Consider the following 12,549-nt stretch of genomic DNA (forward strand, 5'->3'; position numbering starts at 1 on the left):
TGTGGTCCTTCCAGTGCCTCCAGTTACTACATTGTCTAAAAGAGACTCAGAAATAAGCCAGTGTTATAGTCACTCTTGTGCTTGAGTAAACTTTAATGCATGCAGATTATCACTTATTTGCTATTGTATTGAATGTATATGGTCTTAGACAGTGGTCTTAAATATGGAAATAATTAGTGAATGTATTAATTCGCTAAGGAGTCCTGCTTAATATATTTTTTGTGAAAAATAATTATTTGATACCTTGAAACATCCTTCTTTAGATCAGTAGTTTTGTGAAAGTGTAAACTCAGCAGTGAACCTGGATTTCAAAGAAAAGCAATGACCAAAAAAATCCACATAGTCAAAACTTTAAACATATCTTTCAGTAGAAAGGATTTATGACTGTACTGAACGGTGATTTGTTTTGCTCACATAGAGGTATAAACAACACAAGAAAATAAAGTAAAAGGAAGAGTTTCATTCAAGTATTAGATAATTACTTGCTTACAATCTTTATTTACCACTACATAATCATACTACTAAAAACTTTAGTATTTATCAATAGGTGACAATTCTCCAAGATAAGAAGTATGTCTTTCATACGACTCTATGCCTTAATTAAAATATTAGTCAAATGTCCACAAGGTATTTCTACAGTTAACTTGTGAAATGAGAATAGCTTCGATTCAAAAATACTAATTAAATACAGAATGTGATTCAATAAAAGTCACTGATGGCTAATTAAGGGAAGAATTATCAGACTTGGATGAAAATATATAATACATATAATCCTAATGAGAGAAGATGCTGTTTGCTTTCCTCCCCTGTTACAAGAAATTCACCAACCAAGTATTTAACCTTGAGAAGAAACAAAGAAGCTTTCCTGAGTACATACCATTTCCCAAATACTGAGCTAGGCAATTTGGGGTTTCTAAAGACAGTTTGAAGACAAAATGCTTGCTGGCATTTCCTTGCAGACTAATTAAGGAAAAAGGAGTTAACTATTGAAGAATGGGAACACTAATTCAAGATACAAGGCCCACCTTAAGCAGAATGTCCAAAAGCTTATGTTTATCAAGGTCTTTTCAATGCTTTTTTTTCTTCCTCTTTTTCTGCCCTCTTTATTATTGACTTGAGGTTGTTATTAAGTCATAGTGTTTTCTTATTCCGTTTTTCGTTCTCAAATGTAGATAACGTTTTCGGTAGTTAGTATTACACATTTTAAGATGTGTACCTTTCTTAATATATAATGTCGTTCAATGCCCTGACACTCCTCATTAAGAGTATAGAAACTTAGAATATTTATGAAAGATAAAATTTACAAGAACAGTACATATCAGTATTTATAATGAATACAGACACAAAAATTAATTAGAAATTTAAATCCAACAATACTTACATAGAGATAATACATTATGACTAAGTGAGGTTTATCTAAGGAAAGTGTGATTGGTTCAATATTAAAAAGTCAACCAATGCAGATTACTGCATATGATTATCTCAATAGATGCAAAACAATAACAGAAACAAAAACAACATTTGACTAAATCCAATATCCACTAATGATTAAACAACTCTCAACAAAAAGTGGCTTTTGGCTTTTGGCTCAGAGGAAGCGAGCGTACAACTATGTTCGGTCGTCCCGATTCCAGATCCATCGACACCAGCTGCCTCTACCATGCCGCCTAAGTTTGACCACATCAAGATCAAAGTCATACACCTGAGGTGCACAGGTGGCAAAGTCAGTGCCAATCTTCCTGGCCCCAAAGATCAGCCCCTGGGTCTGTCTCCACAAAAGTTTGGTGATGACATCCTCAAGGCAACCGGTGATTGGAAGGGTATGAGGATTAGAGTGAAACTGACCATTCAGAACAGACAGGCCCAGACTGAAGTGGTTCTTTCTGCATCTGCCCAGATTATCAGAGCCCTCAAGGAACAACCAAGAGACAGAAAGCAGCAGAAAAACTTGAAGCACAGTGGAAATATCACTTTTGATGAGATTGTCAGCATTGTCTTACAAATGTGGCACAGATCTTTAGCTAGAGAACTCTCCAGAACCATTAAAAATATCCTGGGGACTGCCCAATCTGTGTGGATGGCCACCACCCTCATGACATCATAGATGACATCAATAATGCTGCAATTGAATGCCCAGCCAGTTAAAAACTACAAAGGAGGGGCGCCTGGGTGGCTCAGTCAGTTAAGCATCTGACCCTTGATCTCAGCCATGATCTCTCTCTCTCTCGGTTCCTTAGATCAAGCCCCACATTGGGTTCTACACAGATAGTGAGGAGCCTGCTTGAGACTCTCTTTCCCTGCCTCTCCCCTGCTCCTGCTCTCCCCCTCTCTCTTCCTCTCAAAGTAAATAAATAAATTCAAAAGAAAAAAAAAGCTCTTTAAAAAAAGAACTACAAGGGAAATTATTTCAATATACGATCATTTGACAACCAAAAAAAAAAAAAAACTAAAAAAAAGGAAGGGAAGAAAATGATCTCAAAATGATAATGGGCATCCATGAAAACCTATGGCTAATGCAGTATTTAATGATAACAGACAATGTTTTCCCTTTGATTTGCAAACAAGGAAAGGATATGTTGTCACCATGTAATTCAGTGTTGCACAGAAGATGGTAGCCAGTCAAGAATAAAAAGAAGCATAAAGATTGGGGAAGAAGAATTAGATTTGTCTGTATTCATAAGTAATATGATTATTCATTTGGAAATTTCTACTCAATCTTTAAAAAACATCAGTTCAGGTAATAAGTGAATTTCGTAAGGTAACAGGATGCGAGCAAGGTTAATAAAAACAAAATTCAATTTCAGTTGCTAGCATCAAACATTTGGAAACTATAATTATAAAAGTAATACTATTTAAAATATCATCAGACTTAAAAATACTAACAGTCAAATATAATAAAATATTGCTCACTTTATACACATAAAATTGAAAAATATTTCTGTGTCAAATCAAAGTATGTCTAAGTGGGGAAATATATTCATTGATTGAAGGAGACACTATTGTTAACTTGTCCATTCTCTGCAAATTGATCTATAGATACAGTATATTCTCTATCATAATTCTAGCAGGGCTTTTACAGTTTACAAGATGATTTAAAATTTTCTTGTAACTGTATAAAACCTATAACACACAAAACTGTTGCGAAAAGCTTTTTTAGATCATCTTGTAAATTTATCTAAAAAATACTCCAAAAAGCCCAGCTAGAAATATGATAGAAAACACATTGTATCTATAGATCAATTTGCAGAGAATGGACAGATTAACAATAGTGTGTCTTTCAATCAATGAACGTGATACATTTCCCCAGTTAGTATGCATATATGTATGTATGTATGTATATGGAGAGTACAAGACTATCAATAGACCACCCATATATGAATAATTGAGTTTTAACAAAGCCACCAACATAATTCAAAGTGGAGGAGAAGAGTCTTTTCAACAAATGGTGTTGGGATGATGATATTCACATGGAGAAAATTCACATTGACCCTTACTTCACACTGTATATAAAAATGAATTGAAAATGCATCTTGCACCTAAACACTGGAGCTATTGTTTTTCAACTTGTCGAAGAATATGTAGAAAATATTCACAACCTTGGAATAGTCGACAGTGTATTAGGACACAAAAAGGAGTAGCAGTAAAAGAAAAACTGGTAATAATACATGAAAATTGAATTGTCTATTCTTCACATGCCATTATTAACCAAATGAAAGAACAAACCGCAGACTGAGAAGGTGCCTTCACAAGGTATAAACCTGGCAAAAGCCTTGCGGATGAACAGTGACCCCTTTCCTCTAAAAACAACTCTTGCATAATTAATACTGCCTCGGCGTTGGTTTGTCAGAGGGCTCAAAATGACACATTATTCTCCTTGTATTTCTTATAGAGCATATACAGTTTGTAGTATTATATATATTATTCGGAGAAAATTCACCAATTTCCGTTATCATTCTGAGGTGCTGTCCTAACATAATAGCACAATCAATCTACTTACCTACCAACGTTAGTGCTTTTCATAGAATTGGAGTGCTTTCCCCTGATGGTTTCCCATGTACCTGCTTTACTTTCTTAACGATAAAAAATCGGTGTGGCTTCAGGCGGATGTGTCTGAAGTCCACATACAGATTCGAGGAAAGTCCAAGATGAAAGTAAAATTTTCCATTGGAAATGAAGATTCCAAATCTTCAATGTTAGCTAGTTCTATACGTTCCCTTGTAATTAAATAATATTTTCCATTGTTTTCCAAAATAACTTTCCTTTTAGTTGTTTTTTCATGGTTCAGTGCATGATCGTGCATAATATTGGGGAGATTCTAAAGGAACATATTCATAGTTTAATTCTTGCCCATAACAAAGCAAATACTAATTTATGATTGATTGACACTAATTTTGTAGTGCCAAGTTAAAAAAAAAAAAACAATTAGCAATAGTATTAACATTGCCACACATTTCTCAAAGTTAAAAACCAAAATGTAAGAGAAAGAAAAATATGAAAGAAAACAACACGTAATGCTATCTCATTTGTTTGTCACGGACAGTCAGTTCCATGACTATGTATCATTGGGCCTACCTACAGCATTTGGCTAAAGAAGAAGCAAAAGTTGAAATCTTGAGTATGTTTCACTGTGTAACTATGAAATAGTTCATTTATGCCCTTTACATTATATAGCTATATATACTATATGTAGTACATATCTGTACACATATACATGTATACATACTATATAACCATATATACTAAAGCACTATATTTATGCTGTATAATTTGGGGAAATATAATTTACAGAAATCCATGTACTGACTTACAGATGTCTTCATAAATGTTCACGAAACATTATTTGTAATAGAGCAGAGTTAGAAACTATTGTCCATCAGCAAAAGTTTGCGACGTGACAGTATACTCATATGGTGGAAAATAATATAGCTGCTGAAAATACATGAGAAATATATATATATATATATATATATATATATATATATATTGCAATAGAAACATGACCTCGATATAGCCTTAGGTAGAAAAAGAAAATTTCCTGATACAACACTATTTTAACTATAAAATAAAAAGAAAGAAAGAAAATGGGAGGGGTGCCTGGGTGGCTCAGTTGGTTAAGCCTCTGGCTTCAGTTCAGGTCGTGAGCTCATGGTTGGTGAGTTCAAGCCCTGTGTGGGTGGGGCTCTGTGCCCACAGCCCAGAGCCTGGAGGCTGCTTCTGATTCTGTGTCTCCCTCTCTCTCTGCCCCTCCCTGCTCATGCTCTGTCTCTCTCTTTCTCTCAAAAATGAATAAACATTAACAAAATTTAAAAAAATAATAAAATGGGGAAAAAAGAAAGTTGCAATATCCTATGCATTATATATGATTATTTCAACATAAATTATTTTATCTCTAGATGCATATAAAAATCTAGAATGATACAGGGGAAGCTCTTAAGCATTGAGAAAATGGTTTTAAGCAGGACTTTCGCTTACTATTAATACATTTATATGTTCAATTTTTTTTTAAAAAAGCTTATTTTATAATCCTTTTTTAATCCCCGTGTGGAAAACAAAGACTGCTCATTCCTCACTCAAACAAACTTAAAGGGACTTGCATTAAATGTTCTGCAATAAGTCATAATTTTAAGTTTCTACGTATTTTTTCTGAGAATATGAAAAAGAATGAGTATTTTTGACATTGTGTCAATAAAAGGAATCATGATTGATAATAGCTACAATAATTTTTATTGAAAAACAAGCATATTAATATTTTTTACTGTTCTAATGCTCTCAAGAATTACAACTTTCCTCATCTACTTCATTAAAATAGGAGCTTTCTAGGCTGTAGTAGTTACTCGGATTTGGGGATAAAAATAATGCCAAATACAGCTGTGTTATGTATTCAATAGAGGGAGTTGGGGGAAAGATTAAGAAAAGCATAATTTTCACGGATTGGTAGGTTATACATATCTTGGTAAATATATGTGAGTAGGTAGACTCATTCATTTTAAAGATTTGTATATGAAAGGGCTTGAAATGAATTGTAAAATTTCTCAACAGGGCACATCTATTAACAAGGCATTTCAGGAGTGATTTTATGTATATGTGATGCGTTAAGTACCTTTTGATTGAAGATATTGGAAATATTTAATAAGAGTTCCTAGGGGCATTTAAATGTTACTTATTAATTTTGTTTATTCATGCCACTTCATAAATAGCCACTTTAACTCGATCATCAAAGATGGGCTAATATGAATAGTTACAGCTAAGAAAAGTTACTGTATCTTGGGCACAATCAAATAAGTTGCTGTGTTTTGAGAGGAGAATTGAGGGACACTAAGAAGTATTTTCTTATTTGCTGTCATCCTTTTTGTAGGTTATCTGTTTCCATGACAATTACTTCAACCTTTAACCTTTGATATTCTCATTTGCAAGAAAGTATCTTTTCAATAAGATAGCAACATTATTATTTTGTCATAATTAATAAAATTTATATTTTAATTGAATATTATCCAAAGTCATTGACAGTAATCTGTTTACATGGAGAAACTGGAAAAAAAAAAGGTAGGATATTTTGCTTCTAATATGTTTTATCAGCGTAAATAAGTTTAAACAAGTAACACAGAACTGTAAGCCTTTTGCTTTGCAACTGATACATTGCATTAGCTGTTCCCCAAAGAATTTCCTTACTAATTATGTTTTGTTCTAGATAATATTAAAGTTCATTGACATTCCTACAATACACTACAGGATGTCTGCGTGAAAATTGCCTGGAAGCCATGCTGGTTGATGGGAGGATGTTAGCTTATATTAAAAAATAACTTTAAGGATTTATCAATAGAAAAAAGAGAGTTAATTATATTAGTGCTTATCTGTCTTCCCTTTTGGACAGGTTAAATTATTGGATTCATTTTTTATAAATTGAATTCTTCATTGGAAGATATGCCATCCATCTGTATGAAAACAGATACCACAAGAAAAAAAGGGTAATTGTATATACACCTTCCCCCAAAAGTAAATCTTGGAAAATATGTGTTTCAGATATAATTATTTTTCTTGCTGTAAAGAAAAGCTTAACATGTTGAAAATATGTGACAGAATCCAGGCTCTGCCTGTCCTTTAACATAAGTCAGCGCCACGTTCCATGCTTACATTTTGTGTTCTTGTTAAAAAAGAGATTCTAGGGGGCACTGGGCACCATGCAACTTAATTCTAAGTGTCGGTTGAAAGACTACACAGACATTGCCAGTTATTGGGTTTCTTATCAAGCCTGTAATGTGGTGTGGCTGTTGTACTCATAATGAAGTTTTAATTAGCTCTCAAACATACTGAGAGCTTATTTAAGGCCTCCAAATTGAATAGTGCATGCTTAGCTGGGAGGCATGAATGCATCCCAAACATATCAAAATAACTGTCAAATCCATTGTATGCACATTAGGAGAGAATGGCTAGAAGGCTTAACATCTATCTTAAAAGAACTCTAGGTATAAAATGTTGAGCGAAGTTCTTTCTTGTACTTAAATGATGGTCTTAAGAATACTGTCTTTATTATTTTAGCAAATGTGATAGCTAGGCACATGATTCAGCATCTCTGTTTACCTCAGGAGTATTGTCAGGGGAAAAACACATTTTAACCAAGTTTGAATTATCTTTATTTCAAATGGGAACATTCTTTATTCACAGGTCCTCCAACATAACATTTATATTTTACTTACCAATACTAATTGCTTTTTTCCAATATTCTGACCTATGAGAAATCGTTCCAGACCCCTCATTCCTAATACTTGGGTAGCTCATAGATTAACAAAACGTTTAAGTAATTGTTGATTTCAACTCCCACCATTGGAGAATTCTTGATGTTTTTTCAATGCAGCAGGTGGATTTAGACCATGACTTTCTTACGTGACTGTTCACGCTGTGCGTGATGTGGTTTAAAATATCACCATAAATAACCCTTCCCACTCCTGCCCACTCCTCCCTACACGCACACAGTAAGAATTTTAAACAGGGGACAGATTTCATCACAGAGAAGAAGGAACTAAAACGTGTTGCTGCTGGACATGCAGTATCTGTGTTATTTGTTCTGTTATTTTCATGTCTTCTGAATTCGTCTCTTCTCACCAACCTGCCCTGGCTCTTATTTTTGTTCTTGCAAAGGATGTACTGTGTTTCTCTCTTGTTTTTACAGATATCTGTTGAACAAATACATTAATTAGTTACTCTCTGCATGTCAGGTACTTTGTGAGGGTTAACTGTGAGGTCTGAAACGTCTATATAGTTCAGAGGCTGGACAGTGACTCTCTTGGAATTGGAGGTGGGATCTCAGAGGATCTGATTTATGATCAAGGGGATGGGAAGTGGGGTATGTGTGAAGAATTGGAAGGTCAGAGAACAGCACATACAGTTTGTGTGGGAAGCTATCAAGGGTCTCCTAATTTCTGGATGACAGCCTTTGTGAGGGTGAGGGCAGAGGACCAAGGTACCATGATTATAGTTGGAGGGGGCAGTGATGATTATCTCAGAGAAATAATGTCCTGTTCGTACGTGGTTTTCTTCCAACATTGGGATACTAATGACTTCTCTGTAACTTCATATTTCTAAAAGGTCACATGAGCAGTATCTTTTCTTCTGTCATCATTTAAAAACTATTAGTTACAAATATATCATTTTTTTTTCTAGGACCTGGATTATGCTATACGTTTCATAGGTCGGGATTTGGAGGGGCCACCAAATGAAGTCAGGAATTTCTCTTTTTTTGAAGAACTACACACATTTCGGGAGAACCAAACCAGAAAGTACAGTAGATTTATTGGTAAAGCATCAATTCAATGCACCAAAATGAGACACACTTTTTTAGTTTGGGGGAGAAACGACAGTGCGGGATGGAGATGTGAAGTTTGACGTGGAAAGCTGAGGCCAGAAAGTAGACATGTGTGTATAAGATACTGATGGTAAAGTCTGGGGGGGAAAGTCCACTAAAGTGAATTCACAAGTTGTAGAAAACAATGTGGCATAACTAAATGAAAAAGAGAGTCCATTAGGACTTTGTCTAGAGAAAATAAAGCAAGCAATTTATAACAGAATTTTGTTTGAAATCTCAGCTCTACACTAATTTTTCAAATGAAATTATCTTTGAAATTTCAACATGATTCTTGCAATAAAATTGTTTGATAGCATAATGTGTCATTCTGCTTTTGCAGAATCTCCCAAAGGAAAACATTTTTACAAACAAAACAAAACAAAACGGAGAGCACTCTCAATTGTTCCAATTAACTCTTTTGACTCAAAGAATTTAATTTTGAAGTGCCTGTAATGTTATCATCCTTCTCGATCTCTCCACATTAGAATTGACCTAACCAGTGTATGCGCGTGTGTGATTTGAACTGTTCCATGTCTATCGTCAATGTTAGGAAGCCCACGTGCGGAAAACTTGGGCAATTTCATTCTATGGTCAATTTACATGTTATTTGCGTTATAATCAGCGAATACCCGACTGATACAGTGTTGATGTGAAAGGCAGAGGTGGACTCTGGGGTAGAAAAGCAGGAAAGAATGAATGGAGACTGAGTTTTTAAGTGGCGATCTCTTGTACACATAATAATCATGAGTGGTTGAATTTTGATTCTCTACCCACACTCAGGCCTGAGGGGATTCAGACGAGTAATTCTTGTATTAAGAGGACGTTGTCATTGACCAGGTTCTATCTTAGGGATCGAGCAAGAAAACCCGAAGCTTCCCCTCAGCCTGACCAACCTTCAGGCGGCCTTCTTCCCGACTCCAGGCCCCCGGCCCCTTTTTCTTAGAGTATCTACTTTAGAAAACTTGTACTTGTAGAAGTGCGTGGGTGACTCAGTCGGTTAAGCGTCTGACTCTTGATTTCGGCTCAATCATGATCTCCTGGTTCCTGAGTTTGAGCCCCGAGTTGGGCTCCACACTGAGCATAGAGCCTGCTTGGGATTCTCTCTCTCCCTCTTCCTCTGTCCCTCCCCTGAGAGCGATCTCTCTCTCTCAAAATAAATAAATAAATCATATTCTGAAAAAAAGAAAACTTGTAATTGTACATCTTTTGCTGTGCACCTATGAGATATAAATCTTGTAAAACTGGCAAAAGACCTGTTTTGCAACCTAAGGCTGTCATCTCTTAGGTGATAGAGCCCCTGTCTCCCAGTTTTAGACTAAGAGTCTGACTGGTGATGAGCCCCTTACTTCAAGGTATAAAACTACCTCCAGTGATGAAGAGAAGAAAATATTTACTTTTTTGGGGGGTGATAAAGCCAATTAGTGAACACAAGTGGCCTAAGATCTATGCCCATCACCCTGGCTTTTGAAAATATTCCAGCCTTTTTTGGGGGGTAGAGCTCAAACTGAGGTTTGGCCTCTCTTCACGATTGCAATCGATTTCTTTTTTTTTTTTAATGTTTATTTATTTTTGACAGAGAGAGAGAGAGAGAGAGAGAGAGACAGAGACAGAGACAGAGCATGAGCTGGGGAGGGGCAGAGAGAGAGGGAGACACAGAATGGGAAGCAACCTCCAGGCTCTGAGCTGTCAGCACAGAGCCCGATGTGGGGCCCAAACTCACAGACTGCGAGATCACAACCCGAGCTGAAGTCGGACGCTCAACCGACTGAGCCACCCAGGCGCCCCTGCAGTCGATTTCTTTACCTGTTTCCCTTTCTCCAGAAACTTCTGCCCTGACAGAACTTATAAGAAACTAATCCGATGAGCGGGACTCCGACAACTTAGATCTGTTTGACACGAAGAGAAATTGTAAGCTGTTAGCCCAGTCCATCTCGGCACCACTGAATCTGCCCAGGCCAGAGAACAGTGGTTATGTTCTTCCTGCTCGTTTATATATTGCTGATAACCCCCATGGGACATGTTCTATGCCCTTCTTCTATATATTAAGTTGGATTTCATAAGTCATTTCGTGTTACTCTGTTCCCATCTTTTCCTTTTAAAACAACTCCCTGTTGATGAAAGCCTATTTTTCACATTATTGTGATTATAATTCCACTTTCAAAAAGTGTGCAATTGAGATTACATAAAACAACTAAAACTATATAGTAAAATAAATTTCTTTCTTTTCTTTTCTTTATTTCTTTTCTTTTCTCTTTACCCTCTGAGGATATTTGGCTTGGTTAAAACTTCAGTAGATATTTAGAAAAATTGTAACTTCATTTTGCCTCAAAATGCTGTTCTGATCCTTTGATATTATTCATGCCTTCAACAGCCATTTACTGAACCTTTAAATTTGTGCCAGAAACCATCTTAGGACTATGGAATTTAAAACATGTATCCTTAGGTTGCAGGATCACCCTCTACATCATTTTTATGTTGACGTGATTGTAATGTTAACCCAATATACATTATGCATTGCTGACCCAAAGAATGTGAGAGATTCAGAAAGTCTATTGAAGAAATAGAACATTTTTTTCTAGTATATCCACACATTTTTCTTGCTCTGGCTTAAATAGAAATTAAGCTTAGTACAAAAATAAATTATTTTCTTTTCATATTTCACCATTCCATTTGTTGATATGTTGGTACCTTTTCACTTTTAACCAGTTTCATTGGCTTTCATTGATGATATCAAAATCTAAGAATTGTCAAGGCACCTGGCTGGCTCAGTCGGAGGGGCATGTGACTCTTGATCTCAGGGTCTTGAGTTCAAGCCCCACATTGGGTGTAAAGATTACCAAAAAATAAATAAAAATTTTTAATGTTTACTTATTGAGAGACAGAGAGACACAGAGTGTGAGCAGGGGAGGGGTAGAGAGAGGGTGAGAACAGAATCTGAAGTAGGTTGCAGGCTCTGAGCTGTCAGCATAGAGCCTGACACGGATCTCCAACTCACACACTGCAAGATCATGACCTGAGCTGAAGTCAGTTGACTAACCAACTGAGGCACCCAGGCACCCCACCAAAAAATAAATAAACTTAAAAACTCTAAGAGGTGAAATTAACATATGCTCAATCTGACCGAAGATGTCAGTATCCTAATGTGTGTTTCGTGTAAGGAAGGACTTGGATATATCAAGCAAGGAATGATTAAAATACTGCATTCAAAACTGGTGCATCCACTCTGGAAAACAGTGTGGAGGTTCCTCAAAAAATTAAAAATAGACCTACCCTATGACCCAGCAGTAGCACTGCTAGGAATTTACCCAAGGGAAACAGGAGTACTGATGCATAGGGGCACTTGTACCCCCAATGTTTATAGCAGCACTCTCAACAATAGCCAAATTGTGGAAAAAACCTAAATGTCCATCAACTGATGAATGGATAAAGAAGTTGTGGTTTATATACACAATGGAATACTATGTGGCAATGAGAAAGAACGAAATATGGCCTTTTGTAGCAATGTGGATGGAACTGGAGAGTGTTATGCTAAGTGAAATAAGCCATAGAGAGAAAGACATATACCATATGGTTTCACTCTTATGTGGATCCTGAGAAACTTAACAGAAACCCATGGGGGAGGGGAAGGGAAAAAAAAGAAAAAAAAAGAGGTTAGAGTGGGAGAGAGAGCCAAAGCATAGAAGACTCTTAGAAACTGAGAACAAACTGAG

The 12,549-nt window shown here is 36.0% G+C and overlaps 2 protein-coding genes across 2 annotated transcripts in view; both read left to right on the top strand.

Annotated features, from left to right (window-relative positions):
• The window catches only part of CNTNAP2 (contactin associated protein 2), a 1,382,613-nt gene that overhangs the window by 89,086 nt on the left and 1,280,978 nt on the right, over nt 1–12,549 (top strand). The window lies entirely within an intron of this gene.
• LOC125161129 (60S ribosomal protein L12-like) lies at nt 1,661–2,104 on the top strand. Its single transcript, XM_047850763.1, has one exon. It carries the CDS (start codon nt 1,661–1,663, stop codon nt 2,102–2,104), a length of 444 nt encoding a protein of 147 aa, XP_047706719.1.

The sequence above is a fragment of the Prionailurus viverrinus genome, chromosome A2, assembly GCF_022837055.1.
Source record: "Prionailurus viverrinus isolate Anna chromosome A2, UM_Priviv_1.0, whole genome shotgun sequence".
NCBI lineage: Eukaryota > Metazoa > Chordata > Mammalia > Carnivora > Felidae > Prionailurus > Prionailurus viverrinus.